The sequence below is a fragment of the Numenius arquata genome, chromosome 8, assembly GCF_964106895.1.
Source record: "Numenius arquata chromosome 8, bNumArq3.hap1.1, whole genome shotgun sequence".
NCBI lineage: Eukaryota > Metazoa > Chordata > Aves > Charadriiformes > Scolopacidae > Numenius > Numenius arquata.
Genome location: NC_133583.1, coordinates 34730134 through 34754582, shown reverse-complemented (window position 1 = coordinate 34754582; position 24449 = coordinate 34730134). Strand labels below are relative to the sequence as shown.

The 24449-nt window shown below is 43.2% G+C and overlaps 1 protein-coding gene across 1 annotated transcript in view; it reads right to left on the bottom strand.

Annotated features, from left to right (window-relative positions):
* Nucleotides 1–24185, bottom strand: part of MTA1 (metastasis associated 1) — an 86482-nt gene extending 62297 nt beyond the window's left edge. Inside the window, exons 1-3 of the mRNA XM_074151775.1 lie at nt 24158–24185; nt 5086–5153; nt 2622–2715 (exon numbers count right to left, since the gene is read on the bottom strand). Of these exons, the coding sequence (XP_074007876.1) occupies nt 2622–2715; nt 5086–5153; nt 24158–24185 (190 nt within the window). The remainder of the gene's footprint in view (nt 1–2621; nt 2716–5085; nt 5154–24157) is intronic.
* Between the last annotated feature and the right edge of the window lie 264 nt (nt 24186–24449).

The window sequence follows — 24449 nt, the reverse complement described above, 5'->3', positions numbered from 1 at the left end:
CAAAGTCAGTGACAGTGTTGAGTATCTGTACTAGAATCTTAACATCCACTAAATTTAATTTCATTATATCATTCAGGATGTAGATATTTTTTCCTGAGCAAAGAACTAATGGCTGTCCAAAAGCTTAATTTTACTCTCTTCTCCCTTCTTAAGAAGTACGGAAGCCATGCAACAGCACATCTATCTAAATAAACAGAAGTCATTTAGTAGCGGTTTTATTCTGCACCAGAAAGAAACATACTGGAAAAAATGTTAGTCACTAATGAAATTTACACTAAGAGACAGCCTCGGTTGACTCTGGTGGCTCTATTAATAGGATTGTGCTACAGAAGAATTTTCCTGTCTTTCAAACACATGTGAAAATGAACAATGAATTATTTGTTTGCATTAGAAAAAAAAATAATCTTAGATTTCTTATCACAAAAAAGAAATCAGCCTTTGCAGGTTCAAAGAGCATTTATATGGGTTCAAATATTTTTCATTTTCAGCCTCAGACATGCGCTTCTTTGAATCGTTCCTACCTGCTTCCTTTGCTAAATCTAGTGAAATGAGACACAGATGAAGAAATCAATAGTCATGTTGTTTTTGGTGAAGCTCCTATTAAGCTTCAGTATTTTTGGATAAAACGAGTACTGCTGCACTGAAGAGATATCAAAAAAAGCTTTGCCTGCTGCCACAATTCTGCAACACAGCCAAATCTCATCTCAGTGCCACATGACTTTTTTTTTTCCAAGGTACAGTGGCAATGGGACTTATTTGGACTTGAATCTACAACAGAAAATATTTAAATTTATCAATAAGGAACTAGTTTTGCTGCATGTTTTGCCCAATGGCACTACAGTGCTGAGAACACAGCAAGACATTATATTCATTGTTAAAACTGAATATCTGATTTAATCAATCCCCATGCAGTACAACTATGTAGATCTGTATTACATATACATCACAGTCTATTCATATTTACACCAAGAAGCACATTAAAAGACAGTAATGCTTGGCAGCTAAATCATAATTTTGACATGCCCAGATCCGATTGCTTCTTTTTCATTTGTGTATGTGCCTTCAGGAAAGCCTTGAATTACAAGGATTGATATGGCTGTCCATACTTTCTGCTAAATTTTAAGCAATCTTAACAGCAACATCTCACATACTTAACTATTTACACGTAAAAACAGTTTAGTAATTCCACCTGCTTACTCTTTTTCTCCCTTTTAACACGTCTGTTTTGGTAACTATCCGTTTTGTTAGCACTGTATCCATCACCTTGCAAAGACAGGAGGAGAGGGACACTGAACTGGCGGAGGAAGGTGTAATGAGCCTAAATCTAATCCTCACTGGCAACTAGGATGGAGTCAAACAGGCTGGAAGCACCACAGACAAATTGCCCATCGACATGTAATATACTGCACTATTTCTCCCCTGGAGATGGATACTCCACTTGAAAGCCAGCTAGTCCACCATGCTCATCCCCTTCCGAGTTTAGAATGCACAGACCTACAGCAGCTTCTCAGTTACTGTGTGTGCTTTTTTTTATTTTAAACTATATGAATTTTTTTGCAATATCTTGCCTTACAAGTTTATAAAGGCAAACATTTAATCTACACTGACACATAACTTATTTTTTATACGCACTTTTTAGAATTTTAAAACTGTTTCTATAATTGGAAGACAATTGTAACACCAATTTTTTGTTTAGAAATAAGCTTCCATCTCTACTCAGCCAGGTAGCTCACATGCCTCCAACCTCCTTGGCAGAGCAGTTCATGTTAACATGAGTTAACAAAACATTCTGTAAAATAATAAAAATCAAGAAATTAGTTATTTAACGCATACATGCAAAGGAGGACTAAGTAAGGTAGCATGAACAACCCCCTGAATTTTATAATAGTTTATTTTTTATTTTATATACATAATGTGTGTTTATTTTTTTTAAATCGTAAAGTACGGTAGTCAAAACAAAGTTTAGTTTTCAAGTCTCCTCTCAGTCTAGACATCATTTTTTTTCCTAACAAAAGGATTTGTAGTATTCCAAATAGTGCTAGGATATCCTAAAATTCAGTGCTTTTAAGATGTATTCACTGAGCATGTTCAGACAAAAGCTATGTTACTACGAAAAATATTACTAATATTGAAATTTAAAGAGAATTCTTGTTAACCAAGTTTCAAGCTGGCCACATTTCAAGTCGGTTTCCTCTGATCAGACTATTTGGTTTACTCATAAATAAAGTCTGAGGCTTTTTTTTTTTTTTCCATTTGCAAACCAAACCAAATAATTCATGAGCAGTAGTGTGAGACAAGGAGAATAGTTCCTCTCATCCCCAAAATTAAGAAATTCACTTCTTTGAAGCAAATAAGATGCCTTTATTCAGACCTAACTGAAAACTTCTGGCCAGTCCTTACCATGACAGCCAAACTGTACTCCAAATGAGGTTTTAAAAGGTTTAAGGGGTGAGGAAGAAAGAGAAAGAAAGAGAGAGAAAAGTCAGCCAAACAAGTAAAACAATTTGCTGAAGATGAATACAAGAAAAGGACATTTAAAATTCATAATATTGATACTTGTAACTGCAATATCAAAGTTTAGCAATTTTGTATAGAAGCAATTTGAACACAAACAAGCTTACTTGCATGTTTGTCTGCCAATACAATTAGTGTACTTGATATGTCTCTTCTTCTGTAGAAACATACCACCTTTGCTTCCACATTTCCATTGGCAGTCTGAAACAGCAAAAAAGAAAAAAATGAGTACAAATCAAGAACTGAACTGTACACATCCAACTAGAAAACTTCACAAATAACTCGGAATTTTGCACAAGAGCTACAGAGCATCACCTTTTAGCATCCTCCAGCTGCACACGTTAGATAACACACAAACTTCAGTGTGATCCATTCCAGGGTAGGGAAAGAGTATGTCCTTTCCTCCTAACTATTTCTGCAGGATCATCATTTTTAGCAGTCACAGATGTTTCAAGGGGTGAGGAAAAAAACCACTTACCTGCAGTTACAACATATTAAAAAGCCACTTTGCTACTTTTCAAGAGATGCCTACGTTTAATAGAATTCAAAAGCATCTTTAAAATCCTAATAACAACAACTGTGGAATACAACAACAGAATTCAGGTTTAGGCTGTTCTCCAAACTCTGCAGGACAGTACGAAAGCAGGAAAGAACCCAGCCATTCTTACTTGCACAAAAGAAATCACATAAGGTTTTCTTTCTCTGACAGCACTGGTGAGCTAAACAATGACCAACACAAAAAAAAAAAAAATCATTCCAAAAGGAGAACCAAGGAAGCTGCACCAGGCAACAAACTCTATACCAGTGACAACATACAAAAAAGTCTGCGTTTTTGAAAGGTTTGAGTTTTTTTTTTTTCTCTTTAAATAAGATAGGTGATCAATCACTTGTAGGGTGGCACCTGCAAAGTTGCGAAACTGACTTTATACAAACTCTAGGGGAACTACACCTACTGCTTTGTAACAGTAGGTCTAATGTCTCTAAAATAAAAAAAAATAATGAAAACATAACTTAAAAGAGTTGTATCCTACTACTGAAGAGTCCTGGAAAATCAGAGCGATGGCACACAGTTTAAGAAACTAAAAGACTAAGATACAAACTCCCCTCTGGGAATTCTCCAAAAAAAAGGCAGTGGACCAGCAATCTGTCCACAAGGAAACAAAATAAATACTGATATACATACTTGTTGCTAAGATGTGAATGGAGGAAAAGGTTAATCTTTTATAATACCAGTTTTCCTAACACAAAGAAAAAAATAATCAGATAATACATACATGCACAAATATTCCCTCTTACAATGCACCAGGTTTTGGTACAGAGCCTGCAGAATTTCTATCCTTTTCCTTTAAATTTTGAGGAACTAAAATACAAAGGCAGGAGCCATCTTGTTAAAACACAGACAGCTACAATGTAGAATTATTTATTTCATTTAATTGCCCAGGCTTCATTTACTCCGAGTGAAAAAAGGCAACACAAGATACACGATTCATTTCAACCTGAAAGACCCATTCCAAAGAAGTCAGAGAAATAATGGGAGGTGGGATGTGGAGAATGAAGAGGGAAAAGAAGAGCGTGTGTGAGGGAAACCCACTTTCCTAGAAAGTCATCAACAAACCTGTACCCTGTAACTGATGGAATACAGCTAGTGATATCTCAGGTGTATGGATCCACTCTCCACTGGGAACATTGTAAGTACTCACTCTTGTTTCATTAATGGAAGAGAGACCAAGTATTTCTGCAAAAGACCTCCACTAAAAAGAAATAGTTACAAGGAAGTCCTAGCCTTCGGATTCATTATTTGTCATTATACTGATAAATTTTCTCTTCCAAGTAACTGTTGTAGAAAGACATGTTTTTCCATCACTGGTGGCTGAAGAAAAAAGACCTAATTTTAGTCAGTTCATTTAAATTCAAATCCAAACCAGTGATGTTATATTCCTTCTGTGTGGGCTGCAATGGACACGCTGGTAACAAACCGGAGAAAGTGGCATGTTTAGGACACATAACGGCTTCAGAACAGTCTTCCCTCCTCAACTAGGTGAAATTTCAGCATCGACGACTTCAACTGGCTTCCCACATGCAAGCTATCACGTTTGCCTTATAGATTCAATAAAAGGGAAATTTGGCAGATGAAATAATACACTGGCCTGAAGGACAAGCAGCAAAGACAAAGTCTTAGGAAACAGATAATAGCTCCAAACCTTCCTGTTGAACTAGAGTCTCTCCCAAGAAAGATCATATTACAAAGCTCTCTGTCCTCCTGACAAACTGTTATATTATCTTCATATTGCATGATCCTGGCACAGAATTGAAGAACTGCAGAAATGTCCTGCCCTACAGGTGGGCACAATCACCTTGAGAATAACCTACCATTGATGCTCTCTGTCCTTTCATACCAAAGGAGAAGAACAATCTGGCAGGTCTCAAAGCATTCCAGAAAATTATCGGAACAAAAGTATTTTTAAGCTTCTAATTACCAGAGAACCGCTAAAGACTTGTTTTGATTTTAATCAAATAAAACAGATCATAAATGAAATTAACTTCAAACACTTGATGGAAAAAATTGTTTACCTTATTGAGCTCTTCTATTCTTCGTATCAAATATGGGTTACTTGAAGAATTTTCGAAGTAGACATAATCTGACAAAAAGAAAAAAGACTCTTTAAAATATGAACTGCTATAAATTGAATCAAAACCTCACATGTCTACCTGTTACAGACACCATACCAAATTCATTTCTTGGCACCGTCAGTATTTCAAATGTTCCTACTAAATCCAGGCTTTCAAGCGAGGAAATACAAAATCCACGCCAGTATAAGGAACATACATTTGTGCAATCTGAAGGCAATAAACTCACTTTTGCGGGGAGGGGGGAATGGAGCTCTACTGTCAGCCTGGAAAGCAAAGCATATGATCTTCCTTCTCCCTCTGATCAGATTATTTCCACTTTGATCACACTGATGACTGTTACTTGCTTCCTCTTCTTATCAAAATCAGCCACTTCTCATGGGCACTATGCCGATCTTTCCTCTTCCCCTCCAGCTCACCCTACATTAGTGCCCGTTTACTTTGAATACCAATAGTTTCATTCTTTCTTCCTTATCTTTTTCTCTACTTCCTGGTCTTTTACACCTATATTATCCTAGAATACCTTCAACAAAACTCCACATAGTAAGCCAAACAGGTCAGTAACAGGTCAGTAACACTCCTATTTTCAAGCAGGATAAACGTCTTAAATTACAAGAAGAAAATGACTTATTTACCCAAGGTAGTGCCTTCAAAGAAAAATTCAGAGAAGCATCAAGGAGTGCCATATAAATTATTTGGTATTACTGAGCTCCAAGCTTAAATACTCCTTTTTAGAGGTAAGGAAACAGAAGCTCAAGAGTACTGAATGGACTTGGACTTTATCTCCCAATACTCCAGACGCCAAAGTGAGGCCAAAAGAGGGCTGTATATCACCTCCCGCCCACAGTCACACACCATCGGGTGCTGACCTTGCATGCAGATCTAACAACGATTCCTTCCAAGACTATCTACTAAATTTAAGACGATTTGCCTCCAGATTTCCCAGCTCACTGGTGTTTGGAGCAAAACGCCCATAGCCCCTGGGCACCACTCGGATAATCTGCAACGAGGACATTAGCATGATGCTCTCACGATGAATGGACGTTTAGCCTTCTGTAAATAGAGACAACTACCGAAGTTGTTAGCCTCAATCTCCCTGAAATGCTCCTTAAAAAGGTAGTCGGTATTACCTCCTCCCCAGCCCAGAGGAAGGACGGCATCCCCAAGGGCCTCTGCTCCTGAAAAGCTGCACCGTGAGAGTAAGATTCCCTTCTTACCTCCAGGGTGGCCAGAGAAACACCAGAGCATTCATTCTCCCATCACGTCCTACAGTAACCCTTCCAATTCCCAGTGTAGCACTAACTCAAGCTCCAGTCACACAGATTTTTTTCAGACTACTGCCTACAGCTCACATTATCCATAGGTATATCCTGGAGTTAACAGGCCAAGCTACTTGCTGCGTGAGACACGAGCACAGCAGCGACCGCTGGGCAAATGACCCAGCAGGAACTGCAGCTTCCACTGCCTGCAAACAACTCAAGCACCCTCATGTTCCTTCAACAGGGCTGGGCTGCCTCAGGAGAGAGGTCACAAGTTAAGAATCCCAAGGGTTACAATGCCAAAAAGTGACAATTTTAAAGGAAATGGGTTTCCCAAGGTCTTGTCTTACTAAGGAACGTGTCATATGAGTTGCAAAGACACCTTGACAATGAAGCCTCAACACGGTCTTGGTTGAAGTGATGAATGAAGAGGTTGCAATGTCAATACTCAAACAGCGCACATCCTGGGTTGTCTGTGTACCTTGAGTTACATAGTGCAATCTGGACTAATAAAGCATAAAAATACTAGACCTTTTTTTTTTTTTTTTTTTTGGCATTCTGTGCTCCAGACCTCTCAGACCTCTCATCCTCTGTCTTCACACTAACACACATTTGAGAGACTCCAAAACTTTCTCCCTGCCTGCAAGAGTCGGTTCCTCTCAAATGTCACTTCCCTGCAGGCTTTAGACTGGAGAATGATCTCATCTAAGGAATTCAGACTGGATATCTGGTTTGTAGAAAAGCAAAGCTCCCAGAAATGGTTAAAACACCCAAGTAACCAGAGCCTAAACTGCCACTCCCAAGCACCCGCTCTGTGCAGCACACCAAATGGGAAACAACGGGCTCAACATTACTTTGACCAACTCTACCAGAAGTCACAAAACCAAACAGATATTTGGCAGCTTCAGCAGTAACAACTGCTGACTGAAATAACAATGACAGGCTTTAAGTAATTTACAGATCAGCAGAGTAAAGAGAAATCTTTTCTCCCACAGCAGAACCATCCGTGCCCTACAAGGGCACTGCAATGGAGAATATGGAAGCTTCGAGGTGCCTCCAAGCCTACCGGCCACCTCTCACCTCATGGCTCCACCACCTGAACAAAGGACAAGTTCATTCCCTCTACCCCTCTCATTACTCCCAAGACAACCAGCTACCCCTCCCTTCGGGTACTTTAGCTGAGGCCAGTGAAAAAAAAAATAAAAAAATGTTACATTTGTGAATACTGTGACAGAAAATAAAAAAATGAAAACTAAAGGAAATGCCAATCTCTGCATTGAAAATATAACCCTGTCTTTAATTCCACAGGTTTCAGGTGACTGTTACAAATGTTCATAGTTCATTTTTCTAACAGCTTTTTTGGGTGCACATATGAGCATATATTCTCACAGACACACTCTCCACCTCAAGTGAAGATTAACTCCATTTTTCATGTAACTACAGTTTATTGATTGCAAAATCTGGCACGGATTTAAAGAAAGTTTATCACAGATGAATGGTTTACCAAAGAATAGCTCACGGTGGTAATCCAACAGTTTTAAATAATAAAATCCCCAAAACATTGTTTTGCTCAGCAGCAGGAACATCCCCAAACCCACACTCCGTGATCAGCAGCTGCAAACAAACCTCACACAAAACAGCCAACTGCACGTTGCTGGCAGAAAGGCAGCGCCGAAGCTGTCCCATGGGATCCTTTAAGCGCTGACACGTGACACAGTGTAGAGGTGCAGACTTAGACCAGTGCTTGATGACTTCATCATGTCACAAATGCACAGCCCAGTACATCTCATCCATGTTTTAGACTAATCCCACAACTATGTTAAGCATTTCACCAGTAGCTACGCAACTAATGGAGACCTATTTCCCATTACTCAAATTACCTGGAAAAGGGTTTCTTCCTCTCTGCAAGTAATGCAGGGAGCACTGCAAATCACATAGACCAGAATGTGAGCAGATAGGAGGGGAGTCATTTCCATTTTTCATAGTTTTAAAATACTTCAACTAAAATTAAAATGTTATCCTGCACAGAGAAATGCTCAAGTTACTGTTCTACATGTACAACAAGGAAATTTTAAGTTCAACGAACCCCTCTCCAAACTGATGCTTTGGCAGGTGAGAGCACTCCACAAGCAACAAAACCCACGAAGGCTGGTTTCCCACACACCAGGTTCAAAGGAGGTACAGCACCATGCTCCACTGACCCCTATGCTCCAAAACGCCTCGTTTCCCCCTTGAGCAGCACTTCCCCTCCGTCATCTCCAGCTTCCTCCCATGTCGTGGAAGTGCATCCTCCTCAAACTGCCCACCCAACTAATCCTATTCCCAGTTTGCTTTCAGGACAGTAGCTACAAGTGCACACACACACATCGGATAACAGAAACCTTCCACAGGCTCCCAACAACCCAGTCGTCAATGGGAGACATCCTGTATGTGTACAACAGCCAGAGTCTCCGTGCCCTGGGCTGAAAGAGAGGATGGGGAAAGAGACAAAATTAACAAACCTCTAAACAACAGGAAGATATGCATCTCAGCTCCTACCGCAGAACAGGAAGGAAAGAGTACACTAAAACAAACAAAAAAAAAAGTCTAGGGACAGAAAAGTAGAGCCTGATAGCAAGCAAAATGAGTCAGACTCTTCAAACATAACAGACTGTCTATCCTTGCCAATTTATTGGCTTGCTTACTTACAGGACTGAAGAAAAGGACTAGCCTATCCACTCTGCACCCCACAAGCACAGCACGTCTCCTGACCCACAGCTCCCGCCGCAACACACAAAGCTCACCCCTCCCCTTACCACACAACCGCCTCAACAAAAGTTGGAGACTCAATCCCATATCTTCACAACAGCTTGCAGCTTAAACTCACAATGCCTGAATTAATCAGCCATACATCCACATCACGATCATAATTAACAGCATCACTCGTGCACATTATGGAATTCCCTATGATTAGGCTAAAGCAGTGGTTGAGGAGCGTGGCAATACTGCAAGGCAGTAAGAACCATCACATATATCACCACATTCTGGCACAAACTCAAGATTAATTTCTTCCTCTTGCCTGTACTTTTATAGAGCAGAAGCACCCACATATGCAAATCTACCCCAAAAGCCTTTCTATCCTATAACATTTTTTTCTGAAGCTGAGTATATACACAACTTATTAGAAAGCAATACTATAATACACAGCTACTGAACTGCTGTAACACAAAGACAAGCATACTTGCAACAGTCCAGCAGCTACAACTCGAATGACAGCCTACAGACCACAGAAGATGGAAATTTTCCCACAAAGGCAATAAAATAATTGTTTTCAATTAGCAATAAACGTAAGAGACTTTCTTTTTGCTCTCATATACTTTTAAAATGCTATTGCAAAATAGCTTCCCCCTCTGCTGTCTTCATGGCAGCTGTTGATTAAGTCTACATGGGTGCATGGAAAAGAAAATCAGGAGGGGGTACCGCGAAAGAAAGAACACACATTGTCTAGAGGTCATATATTTAGAAGATTAGACATGTCTGAGCTACCTAATAACCTTATGGGCTTTTAGGTGATCAAGTTGCAAAAATGCCCAAAAGTATTTTTATCCTTCCCAACTTACATTTACCTTTCAAGCTACAAGCGGTTTCTGAGGACTGACCTTGCCGAATGCTCCCTACCTTTCCTCCCCAAAGTCTTACACTGTGGACCACACTAGCCTACAGAGGTACTGGGGGTGAAGCCATCCTCTTCCCACACTCACTACCACTGTTGGCTACAATGTGCATTTCCAGACACGTGATAAAGAAGTAACTTCACAGTTGCAAATATTTCCTCTGCCCAATCCACAGAGCTGCTGCCCTGAATTAAAGATGAGCGTCAACAGAGTGCATAAACTTATGATGACCTGCTTACTTTATGACTTATCTTACGGGAAATACATGCCTCCTCATACTCTGGATTTCCGATTCAATTTCAGGCCAGTTTCTTTCGGTAAGCTCCACTTTTCAAATTATTCAGCAGCTTGGTCCTGAAACTGTCAACCACTTTACATTTTGGGTAATACAATCCCTCCTGGTCTATATTCTCATGAAAGAGGAGGCTGGAGAGGCTAACACTGCTTTCAGCCTACAACTCAAGCAATCTCACCTGGCAGAGCCCAGGTTCCATTGCCTTCTGGCTGTTCAAAAAACAGCAACACTCACAACAGCTGTCACCTGATGAAATGTTTAGTTACAGAACTATAGAGTTTCAACAGAGAAAGCCTTACCAGCACAATATTTTCATTACCAGAAAAGCAAAACTGAAACATTTGTTTCTGTTGCTAAAAGAGCGAGGAGGTCAAATACACCTAGCAGTATACATGAACCAGGTATTTACAATTAATGTCCTTCATGCATCAACAAAGGTATTATAGAGATACTGTCAGCACAAATCCAATTCATATTTACTGGACAGCAGTATTTTGGCTACTGCATGCACAGGATACTTGCTGCCTTGTCCTCTGCTTGCTGCACCACTACTACTCCTTAAAACAGGAGTGGAAACGGAGCAACAACGCAAGCACACAAGCATCCGAAATATCTACTCATTTAGGGAGGGATGTGGCAAAAGCAAGCACCACCTCCTAAAGAAATCTCCACTCTGTACAGTTAACAGCAAACCATCACTAAATTTAGTAAGGATAGTTGAGGTACCCCAGTTAAATCAAGCTAAAGGTGGCCAAGTCAAAAGGCTTATGAGGATAGAGATCAAAACAAATAACGCTTGACTGAAATCATTAACCAAGATAGGTCTCAAACAGGACCATGCTCGTGAGAAGAATCCACTGCTCACATAACCTGCTCCCAAGATTAGCTGCCTGGTCTCAATAAAAAGGCTCAGCCACGAGAAAACGGAAAAATTACCTAAGTGACAAGTTCTCACTGCTAAAGCAGAAAGCCTGGTTTTCACCAACGGATCAAGATTAACACACCACTGCACCACTTCCTTAAGCCCAAAGCCTGCAGGAAACTTCCTAGATATAAATTAGCAATGATAGCTCAACTTGGTGCATGCATGCCCATCCAGAACAGCGACTACCCTGTCTCTAAACACGCACTGAAAACAGTCCCAAGTCAGGTAAAAACAGACAAGGCTTCCTTCAGCAAGGAAGGCTGCCGTCCTTGAGAGCTACCAGTCACAGGACCCAGCAGGCTCTGGCAGTCAATCAAATGTTTTAGGTCACCATCAGGTCTACAGATGTCACAAACTCTGTTCAACGAGGGTGGGATGGCTCCACGCAGAAGCAAAGCGGTCCACAGTTAAATTCTCCTGATGTACTAGTAGCTTCTCAGACTGGAGCCAGAAAACACTCTTAAAGGAACTGTTTCAGCCCTACCCTTCCCTTTATGATTTCCTCCTTCAGCCTGGCAGTTAATAATCTTCACTTGGGAGTTTCTACAGCATGACTCCTCTGCTAGCTCTCCAGGTTCAGTAGATGTTGAGAGTTGGCCTATGCAGGCAAGTTATATGAGCACACTCCCTCCAAAATAGCAGTTATACCCAGTTAATTACATGCTGAAATTGTAAATTAAGATTTTTCTATACATATAATGCTGTTTGTAATTATGTAAAACATTTGTTTCTCCTACGAGACCACCCTTACAATGGAAAGTTTATTTTACCCTCCCGGAGGGTGTGCAGACAGAGTAACAAGGGTGCTTGTACAATCCTGAGCCTATAGGGATGTACCAGGAAGACATCATCCTAGATACTGAGAAGGAAACACATCATCATAACACCCATGTGCCAAGCATTTTAGTGGTAAGCAAGCGTACAGCCTTTCCAGATCCTATCAGCTCATATAATAACTGTAAAACCTCGAAGTGAATTTACAGATGCACATACACAAGGATATGCTGTATGCTCAGCTCAACTTCCCCCTTCCACCCTTTCTCCAAGAAAAACAGGACCCGAAAGAAACTTGGGGCTGTAAAGTGAAGAGTCCAGATACGTGCAAGGAAAGGACAACTCAATTGCATTTAATAAACTAAAGCCTCTATAAGACAACCAAATTCCAAGCATGCATCTAAAAACATACACATGCAGAAGCACCACTCAAGATTGCTTTGTACTAAAGGAAGTTCAGCCTCACATATTCAAAACACATGGCAGAAGTCCATGTTCTCAGTTGCATACCAGCTTCTACTCTTATTTTCAATAATAAAACATAGAACAAGATGCCATTCTGGCCCCCAGCAGTGAGAAGGAAAACAAAGAGTGGCACATTCACGAATATGCAAGTGTGAAACCCATGTACTTTTTGCCAACTCCCCGTGAAACATGCACCTGTATGAAAAAGGGTAGAAGCTGATCATCAGTGCAAATATCAACACCTTACTTTAACCCAGAGTCAGCATGCTTGTAAGAAACAGGTAGTTGATTTTCTTGAGTTTGTTAATTGATTTCTTTTTCTAATGACTGCACTCTCGTTTCTAAGGGTAGGTTGCCCTGGAGAACATGATCAAAGCTACAAACATCAAGAACGAGGAATAGACTTTTATCACTTCACCTTAAAAATTCCCAAACTGTAAAACACTCAAGAAACAAGGATTATCTACACATTCATGTGGTAAACAAAATGTTTGCATTACATTTTCTTCCAAATGTGCAAAACTTGTACATAGAAAGGGACAGCCAAAATAACTTGGCTGTTTAGAGATGAAAACCACATTATCAGTTTTCCTGACTTGCCTCCAAAAATCCAGGTTCAGTATTCCTGAAACTGTAACCCTAAAGTAGGAGCAATTCATAGCAAGGTCCATGTAAAAGGACTATGGATTATAAACAGAGCTATGAAAAAGCTGATACAAGCTTTTATGAGTGCAACCTCTCATGTCGTAAGAGGTACTACCAAAAAAACCCAAATAAACCCAAAATCAAACCCGTGAAGGACCTGTAATGGTTACAAACAAAAACTCAAATATCTACCACACAGAACTCTACTCAAGCTAAGAAATACTCTCTACCTTTTTTGGTAAAAAGAAAACCCCATATAAGTTAACGACATGCAACTTGCTTGGAAAAACTGATGGTTGCCTGATCCAGATTAAACTCTGAAACATTAAGGGATTTGGAACTTCCCAAAGGTCTTCTGTTTGTTTTGTATCATGTCAAAGGGGGGAAGAAAAATTCCTGTCCAGCTGCCTCATATAATTTTTTTGCCTGATTCTTAGTGAAACAAGGTTTATGCAACTCCATTATCCATGCATTAGTTCTTCCCTATTAACTCCTGAACCCTTTGTTTGATTTCAATCATTTCACAGAGGGACAGAAGTCTCAAAGATAATTAAGTTCTGATCACTGTTCCCTATCTTGAATACAGAGATACTAAAACTACAACTGAGAAAGGTAAGACTAATAATCAGAGATATGAAATGGTTCCCATTTCAGAAACAATTAATAGACTAGGTTTGAAAGCAAATCACTGCTGTGTTTGGGGGAATTACCAAAGGCACTTTCTTATGCACCTCCCAACACCTCCATTGTCAGTGCTGTTCCAGGCAGGTCCTGGGCTCAATTAACTTCTGATCTGATTCATTATGACCAAGTGTGTTCCCAAAAGTTTACCCTCTCTAGTGGGGAAGAACCTAGGTACTCTGTCTAGCAGCAACAACCTAAGAGACTCGGGATCTCAGCTCTGGATGAGGCATAGAGTTCATATATATGGATCCTTTTCCAGTAGAAGTCCAAAATTTCAAAGGAGCGGGAGCAGAAGGGGAAGAACAAACACAAATTTTAGATAAAGTCGACATCCTTATTTCAGTTCCTCACAGCACTGTTGGCTGTTTTACAGTTGAAGAAGATCTGTGGGAAAAAAAATGAAGGACAGCAATCTGCTGGCACTTGTGAAAAAGAGGTTACAGGTGTCAGCTGTGCTTCATGGGTCACTCTTCTTGGATAAGAACTATGCCATGCTGATGTAACTGCTACTACAGATGCCAGCTTAAAGGTAAGGTAGAGACACTGTGTACAAACAAGACTTGAGAGTTTGTGAGAATCCTGAAAATAAAATTAAGCTTCCAAAGTACTACCCTGAGGACAAAGAAGCAATTCTGCTGCTAGAAATCAATTATATGGCACTACAAGGAAACACATTTCAATTAATCTGCTTCCAATATCGCACTCCATATAACTGAGGCACATCTGCATGTGGCACTGACCCTTTAGGTTCACTAAGTCAACTCCCTCCAGCTTCCTGCAGGACAAGAATACTAAATATTCCTGGAGAACTACTTTTTTATTGTCAGCTTTACATGAGGTAACTAAGCATGACTCAAAGTCCTCTGGACACAAAGCCTGTTCTGTATTACTCCTTCTGCCACTTCAGTTCCCAAGGATGTAGGCCATACAAACGTTTTCTGCAGTAGCAAAGTTGTGAGCCTACGTAATTTCAGCTGCGCCAGTACAACTCTTTGTGGGGTGATACCATGAACCAGCTCATGGAAATAAAAAAACAAGGTCGGTTGTAACGAAAGATCAGGGTGGTCTACTTTACAGAAGAGCCAGAGAAACACTTGAGCAGATGGAGAAACTAGTAAGAAGAGAACTCCTTAAAATATGGAGGAGTATTTTAGAGTGGGCGGGGGGCATACGGGAGGAGTATCCTCGAACTGCACCCTAATAATGTTCTTCTTTAGCAGCCAAGAGAACAGCCTGTTCCATTGCAATTCTCATGGTGAAGGACAGATAAGAAAGACATTATTTTCCAAAAGATATTTAGGCAGCACAGAAGATGACAAGAAATCAGCTTTATGTTCTCTGCAAGCATCTCAAGAGCTTCAAAACAAGAACCCCTGAAGCACTCAGACACCAAGTTCGGTACCACCCTCAAGAAACAAACAAAACAACAAAAAAGTTTGCTTTTTGTTTATGTTTGCTTAAGAGCAATGTTTGACTTCAGTTAGCCAACCTGAATTAACTGCTTAGGCCAGGGTATGACAGTATATTAAGTCCAGGAGTAAGGCTTTCAGTGCCAGATCAAAACCATCATGGCTTCACAATGTAAAACACGGATCCAGTATAAACTACTGCCATAGTTTCACAGATGTTTCTTCAAACAAGAGTGCCAGTGAAGCTGATTCATCCCCCGCCCTCTCATACCACCCCCTCAAGTTGTGACAGCTTCTCCTTGGATGGGAGGAGGCAGGCACACACGCTGTAAACCCTATTAGGAACTCACCTGAGTCAAAAAACTGTCTCCCAACCAAACCAATTCCCTGATGGGCTTTGCTGCACAGCCATGCTGAGCTGCGTAAGCCCAGCTAAGGAAGAAACGTGAGGACAGTAACAAGTGCCTGAGAACAGGCGTTGGTTGCTTAAATCGACACCAATACCAAAAGAAACATCCACAGAAACTGTCTCACTTGGCTGGTTCAAATTGGCTCAGATGTTGACAGCTTAACTCTGTAAGGACAAGCTCTGTGCTAAATCAGGAATCATCTGCTCACATCACACTATCTTTATGCTTGGTCAAGTATCGTCTGTCCCCCTACATCTTGCATAAAAGCATAAAGTCCCTGAATTAACCAGAGCGTACATGTGCAATTTAACAGAAACATTACCACAGGCCACATCTGACACAGATGACGTTTGGTGATCTGGCAATGCACAGAACCCGAGCTGTGAAATCTCAGGCGCCACGAAGACTAAACAGCTTGCGAGCAACACACATGTAAAAGACTAGAGAAGCCTAAAATTTCTCTTTCGCTTGCAAACTCACTTCAAAGCTGCCAACTAACTTCTTCACTTTACTGCATTGATCAACGCCAAGTAAAAGTTATCTCAGGAACAACCCTCCTTCCTAAAGACCATCTAACCAAAGAGCTGGAAAAGAAGACCATGCACATGGTTCCTTCTGGGCTGGGCTACACAACCTGAAAGCTTCACGGGTACTTCACAGGTCCCGCCCCTAAAAGTGATTCATCTGCCTCCTCGCTTACTTTAGCAAGCAGAAACGGTGGTTTAGTTAGAAGTGATACACCAAAAACAAACAGATGTTTCATTCTGCAGGAGACCACAAAGAAAACCTCATTCTTCAAGACTTAAGCCTTCCCTTACGGCTTAAGGGGATAACAAATTGAGGAAGTCTTCACGTTTCTCACAAGACACATTACTCCGGTCCCACAGGCAATGGAGATGTACATAAAGGACAAGTCCCCACAGAGGCAGTAAACGGATCATCCAAGATATGGATCAGGAGCTTCCCTTAAAGGGTCTCCTCTGCTCAGTCCAGCCTAGGTCTCAATACAACCATCACAACTTTTAAATAAACACAAACATTTTTCATAGATGTCAAGCTGAAATTTCAAGGGGTTTTTTTGTGAAGCAAACAAGTAAATCAGAAGTACACAGACTATTGTCTTTATGGTCTGAATTCCTCACTGAGATAAGAATGGTTTCTAGGCACATAGTGTTTAGTCCACTAAGAATATTTCAAAAAAGACTGGTGTGCAAGAAGTGCAGGAGCAGCATGGGGGAGAAGGCTTCATTTCCTGAAGCTTCCAAAAGAACACTTTCTTCCTTAAATTCATGTTAGGCTTTACTGTATGTTTCAAGAAAATCTGTGAAATACATGAACATAAAAAGGTTGCCAGATATACTTAAAGTTTAAACTTTGTAATGTTTGAATATCCAGCACCAACTCTGAGGACCTCACAATGTATTAACTTCCAGGAACAGCTGTATGCCATATCCTATCGGACATGAGAAACTTGCCACCTGCAATGGAGAATGAATTAAATTACTCACCTAAGAACCAGGGTTCAATCCCCTTTGAACTGTAGCGTAACAAAGTTCCTTTTAAAAGAAGGTTGTGTCTTTTTTAATGCAAAAAAATCCTCGATGTGTTTCCCTACTGAAATGCTTTCTTACACATTAAATAATTACAACAGAAACTCATTAGTTCTTGTTAACAGCAAACAGTCCAACAGACCAAATTTGGCTTTACAAGTAAAGACAAGGGGAAGAATCATACCAGACCTAAAAAAGCATTTTGAAGCAGGGCCTCTTTAGATATTAAGATCTATGGCAGTAAACTCTGAGATACTAAAGACCTAGAACTGTAATATCTTAACAAGAGCACCTTTCCCAACAGTTCCAGTTAGCTAAACCTCATGGGAAACTCAGGCAAAGCAGCTGAAGCGCTTGGTCCTGTTTGGGAATTTAAAAAATAATGAACTTGCAAAGCAGTAAGATACAGTGTAAAACTCATTACTTGGTGGCAGAAGTAACACAGACTTAGCAGATTACTTGTTGCCAGAAAATGTGCAGAACTACAAGTAGGTGAGTTCCAACACTTCATATCCATGCTTTCAAGTGACCCCAAACTGCTCAGGAGTAGTTTACAATCTGAAGTAAAAACAATAACAACCACCACTGTATTCTCTTCTTGTCCTACTGTGGAGAGATTAAGTACTCTTTATTTATTCAAAGTTAAGTTGTTTAAACATCAAAAGTTGCTTGAAAAACAACTACATACAAGTGAAATGAAAATATCTTACATTCACCCAAAATCTCACTAGTAAAACAAAAGGAGATGCTTAAAGAGTTCAAAAGTTCCTTTTCCACAATTTCTTATCAAGTGTGTTATATTCACCATGACTGAAAGGCAAAACACACAAACACCACCAATGGGCTCCAAGGGCCGCCAAGGAGAACAGCAGCGAGTGGGCACTGCCGAGGTGCAGCTCAGCTGCCCACCAAACCACTGCCAGCCCTGACCACAGGCCCACGGTGTCCCCCCAGCCTTCCCGGCAGGCCACCCTGGCACAGCCTCCCACACACAGCTCCAGTAACTGCTTAAACTCACTAAACCCAGCAGAAAACTCTCTTGGTGGCTGTGTTGACATTCTAATGGGCCAGCGACACCAATCTGGCCAAAGAGGCAGCCAAGAAAAATGAGAAGAGGCAGTAGGTGAGCACCACCCTGCCAGGGACAAAGACGGGGGAAGCCAGGTTTCCCCTCTTTGGCAGAAGCAAGCTTAGTGCTTTCGCTCCATTTCGCCAGCTGCAAATGGCTTTGCAGATATTACAAATCCACAGAGCATGTATCGACACAATTGTTATAGGTCTAGCCCCAAACACCTAAACTGGCTGACAACACACTCCCCCACCATGCAACGTTTCCCAATTAAAGGCTAATGATGCTGAAGCAGTCTGATATGGGGGAGAGAGGGAAGAAAAGGAAAACTGTAAAACATAAGAAGATAAACTAGAAACAATGAGAGGAAAAGAGGAAGAAACCCACTGCCTGGCTGTTGCCGAAACATGATAAGCTGGTAGCCTTCCTATATTTATTAGGGCCAATGACCGCAGAAACCTATTAGTAAGTTGCGAGAATAAACTTATTTTTACTATCTTTACTGGTTATTTAACAGCCCTCTCTAGACTAAACCCACTCTCAGCTCAAGTTACCTTCAAACACTCCACTTAGCTAAAAGTTAATAAAGAATAAAAAAACACAAACCAAATGCCAAAACAAGAAAACCCACCCTAAACCCTCTTGCAACCCAAAATACATACACACTGATAACAAAGGAAGGGGACAGGAGAGGGTTTACACATGCCCCTGCAGTGAAATTATCTGAACTACATGCTCCAGATCCAGACTCAATGACATGTTTCTGTGCAAACTTCCTTAATAGCTCCGTACCTTGGTTCTTTAGCCGGAAGAGCACAGAAAATTATTATTGACATCATTATGATGCCAAGAGGACCAAGGCACCCATCCGCTCGCAGCTCTCCAGCAGCAGTACCGATCTCAGGAGTCGTACACCGCCAGGAGAGTCTGAATTCCAAACAGGGGTATGTAACGGGATGGGGGCAGGTCAAACCATGGTCCCCAGCCACGCATTAATAACACCCTATAATAACAGAGATGATGTCATGCTGCCATTCTTAAAAACTTTGGGGATGGCTACGCTGAAATGAGAAGTATGACTGCAGCACAGACAGGCACACCAATACCAGGTCTCACCTGGTGAGCAAGAGTAACACCACCAACTAAGTTGTGGAGCTTCAGTCTCCAGCACGCTGGCAGAAAGCTGCTGGGAATTTTAGGTGCCCATGCCAGGCGCTGTGGGGTCAAAATTTCCCTTACTTTAAATGTGTTAGTTGTGGCTAGCACATATGTGCTTGACTGACCTGTGATCATATCTTCCAATGCCTTTTTGACACATGTTAAATATACCATAGACTTGAAAACAATGATAATTTTGTAGCCGAGTTCACTCCCAAACAAGAGGGCAACTCTTACAAGTCAGGAACATATAAAAGGCTTTTCATCTAAAAGCATAAACTGACATTTGTCTCAGCAAAAGTGTTGGCTTCAGTAGTTCTTCCTCCATCCTTCCTCTCCTTTCTTTCCCCATCCCCTTGTTCCCAGCCCTCCCACTGAGCCCATTCAGCTGTTCACACAGTCCCACGGTGAACCAGATCGGGTAGCTGATGCAGATTAAAAATAATCCAGGAAAAAACAAAGAGTGAGGAGGAGGGAAGGTGGAAAATTTAAGTTCCTTAAATCAGTGCAAGATGGAAATGCAAAAATCATCGTTTCACTGCATCAAGGGAACGCCACACGGGCATAAACCTGCAGTGGGGCTCAATCAATTACTGCTGGTAAAGAAATACTTGTCATACTACAATTAAACTCTCCCGGAGAAGATGGAGACAGAATAGCTGTTGGAAAGTCTCTTGATACCGAGATGACCTGTTCTCTTCCAAGCAGCTGACACAGCACTCTCCTGAAAGCGGAGCCTGGCACTAGCTAGAACAATGAACATCTCTCTCCCACATGCATTTTTTCATCAGAGGCCCCAAATTCCAGCTCAGAGGTCCCAAGCTTCTCAGATCTGGTGTTTATCCAATGTTCCCATACGATCTGTGATTGTGCAGACTGCCAGTCCACTCCATGAAGCAGGAGACCAGCCCACCATGACTCCTGCCAAGCAGAAGCAGACCACTCTCATCGTGCTGCCATTTATTTCATGGCTGTATGGCAGCTGTTAAGAAAATCTTCACTTCATTAGAGGCAGGCGATTCCAGGATTCCCTTCTGGAGAGTAAGATCCCGTATTTCATTTTGGAATTTGATACCCTGGCATCCTCCCTACACATTTAGGAAGTTTTACATCCCCCAAGAACTGTGCTAACTTATGAGAGTCCCATTTGTACTGGCCTCCAGTAGAAACTTGGCAGGAACCAGGAAAACCAGTTGCTTTCTCTAAGCAACTCAACACACCAGTCAACTTACCCACAGAGTCTTATAACCATTCAAGTGGCAGCTCCTAGCCCCCTCAAGCATGCTCACTGCATGACACAACACCAAGAAGAAGACTTGCATGCCATTATTGGCCCCCATAGTGCAGGCTCCTCAGCTCCTCTATAAAGGAACTACTGTACGTCAACATTAAAAGAGAGCAAGACACTTAGCGCCCTCTAGAAGAGCTGTCAACTATGCGTTTAAAAATCAGTCTTTATCAGAGAAGTGCAGCCCACCTACTGGTTTTCTGAAAACAAGAATTCATAGTGTTTCATGATTAGGCCAAAAGCGATCATCTTTCTTTCTGAGTCAATGTATACTTCTAGGAGTGCTATTGATCTATAGCAAACAAGCTGCTTTTGGTAGCTGTTAGGTCTGGAGTTCATACAATACAATTCAGGAGCCATGAGAATATTTACAGATTATCTGCTGAATGTTTGTCTTCCAGTGGGAAGTATACAAAATGACTATGCACAAATCCCATTCAGGGTTTAATCCTGCCCTGGAGTTCACACTCAACTGGAGATACCAGCACCAGAGGTCAGAAATAATTCAATAATGCAAACTCCTCCGTCTCAGGCTGAACAGAGCGCTCACACAGAAACAGCTGCATCCATCCATATGTTGGTCTTGGTAATATGTCAAATCAAGACTTCATCCATATGTACAATAACAGAGCACTGTAACCTCGGCTATCAGCCAACTGCCTTGCCCTCTGCCCGGAAAGGTTACGGAGCAAATCCTGGGCACCATTTCCAACTACAGGAAAAACAAGAAAGTGACCAAGACCAGCCAAAATGGATATATCAAAGGCAAATCATGCCTGACTAGCCTGAATCTCCTCTGGGATGAAAAGGCTGGCTCTGTGGCTGAGAGGAGAGCAGAGGGTGTTATACACCTTGACTTCGTGTCAAAGGCTTTGCTAGTCTCCCACAGCATCCTTCACAGCAAAGTGCTGAGGTGTGACCTGGATAACCGGACGATAAAGGTAGGAGAAATCTGGCTGGGATGCCAGGCTCTAAGGATTGTAATCATCACTTACAACCTTCATCTGGCTGCCGGTTACTAATGGTATCCCTCGAGGATCAACACTGGGGCCAGAGCCCTGCTTAGAAGATTTTTAATGACCTGGATACGGGCTAGAGTACACTCTCTAAGAGTTGGGAAAAGCGTACCACATGCTGGAGGGCAGGGCTGCTATTCAAAGGGACTTCAGCAAACTGGAAAATGGGTTAACAAGAACTGCAGCAAGTTCAACTACGGCTAGAGCAAAGCCCCACATCTTGGGTGGGATAACTCTCTGCAGTGGTACAGGCTGTCAGCACAGCATCTCTGTAGGAAGGCACCTGGTAAAACAACAAATTGCCCAGGAGCCAACAGCACACCCTTGCAGCAAAGGCAGCAACATCGCTGCGTTACCAGGAGTGCAGCCAGCAGAGCAAGGGGGCGGATCCTGCTCCTCTGCTAAGCACTTGTGAGAGCTGGGTCCAGCTTGGGCTCCCCAGCTCAAGGGTGGTGACATACCAAGGTGGTCAGTGCTAGAGCACAGGACACGCAAAGGAAGGCTGAGAGAGGCAGGTTAGGTCAGCCCAGGAAGGAGAAGGCTCAGGGAAGACGTTACTGCTGTCTACAATTACTGAGCAAGAGGGAACAGGCTCTTCTCAGAGACGCGCAGGGATAGGATGAGGGACACCGGACACCAGCCAGAACACGAGAAAATCCAACCAGGCACAGAGAAACAAGTATTTGCTATAAGCGTGGTCAAATACTGGACAGGGCCTAAAGTAAGGGTGGTATCACCATCCTTAAAGATACTCAGAACCAGGCTGGACACAGCCCCAAGCATCCTGCTCCAACAGGACAGCTTCTAGCAGGAGGTTGGCCTAGAGATCTCTAGAAGTCCGTTCCCACCACCCGTGGGGTGCACAGTGCAGATTTTGGCATACAAAATACTAGAGACGCCATTCCACACAAAACTGGAGCCTATAACAATAAATGCCAAACAATAATTTCCAGGAAACGATTCCCTTCGTAAGTTACACCAGGAACCGAGCTGTAAATTTCCACAACTCATCTTGCCCTTTCTCTTTCTGTTCTCAGCATCTCCAAACCAACATAATGCTACATGCACCCTATCAGCTTGTAGCAATCCAAGAAACAAAGCTGGGACAGCCAAGAGGCACACCTTATCCCTCTGTGAAACCAAGTGCAACCAGGAAAAAAAGTATTAACGTGACAAAAGAAGTGGCATTTTTCAGAGCACAAAGTAAGGGTAGGCCAGAAAAGCAGAAAGAACAGAAAGTAGTTGTTGATGGAGAGCAGCCAGACAGGACGCCTTGGCCACCTTTGCTATATTTTTTCCCTTGTTTACTTTACTCCAATTTTACAGAACTCCACAAAAAATGAGGTATTTTGAAAAGGAGGGAACCCCACAAAAATGTTTTCCTGCACATCCTATAGTCCTGGGGAGAAGGAAGCTCCACAGAACAGCTTTTATGAAGGAAAATGGCCGAGCACAAATTCGTGCCAGACCACCCCCGGTTTATATTCCATAAAACGCAATCCCAAACCCTCTTGCCTCTCCTTTCTCTTCACGTGAGTCAAAACAAAGGACAATCAGACAGGAGTGCAACCCTGAATAGAAGACTAATGGGAAGCTGTACAACAAAACAGCAAGGGTGGAAGGGGAGGCCAAGATCTGCAGGACGTGCCTCACCACCAGTCCCCTGGTCTACCAGCAGCCTCTGCCCATCTTTGTGCTCCTTTTTATCGCAGCAACTCCTCCTTGGTCCCCATCCCTACAACCTCGCATGACCCCCATCCCAGCAGCCACCCTGCACCCCAGGCCCCAGCCTGACCCTGCTTCCCCACGGCCTCTCCGCTCCTGCTTTCCTGCCTTGCCCCAGCCCCACTAACCCATCTCACCCCGCCTGTGCCCTCCGCACCTCTCTGCCCAAGGCCCCTGAGCACCCCCAGCCCTGCACATCACATGCCCCATACGGCCCCAGATAAAGCTGTTCTCCGCTCCTTACCCCTCACCTAAGCCTTCTCCACATCCCCGGCTCACATAACTCAAGCCCACCGCCCCCACAAGGGCTCCCTCACAGCAGCCCTTCACCCCGTTTAACCCCACGCCAGGCCTCCTCCTCACCCCGCGGCTCACCAGGCCCCTGCCCCGCTCCTGCCCCACACGCCGCCCGTCCCGGAGCCCCCACCAGGCCCCGCGCCCCACCAGCCCCCCCTCCCGGGCTGCCCCCTCGGCCCCTCGCCCGCCCCAGGCGCTGCCTTGAACCCCGGCCCCTCGCCCGCCCCGGCCTCCCGCCGCCCCGCTGGGCCGCCGCCCCGCCCCGGGCCTGCCCCGCCGCCGCGGCCCGCCGGGCCCCCGAGGCGCCGCTCACACGCGGGAGGGAGTGAGGGGCGGGAGGCGCGGCGGGGCCGGGCCGGACCACGGCGGGGCCAGGGCCCCGGGGGCTCTTACCTCCCACCCGGTACATGTTGGCGGCCATGCCCGGGACGGGGCCGGGTGCGGGGCGCGGGCCGCTCCCGCCGCCGCCTCCAGGTGCCGGATCCGCTGGAAAATGGAGGCTGGAGCGACCGGGCGGGGGAGGGGAGCGGGGGAATTAAAGGGGCCGCGCCGGCTGCCGCCCGCCCGGCCGACAGGGAGGGAGGGAGGGAGGGAGAGAGGCGGAGGGCGGGGCGGCGGCGGGCCGGGGGCGGCGGGCCCGGGCGGAGAGGGGCCCGGCGGCGGCGGCGGCAGGGAGGGAGGGGGA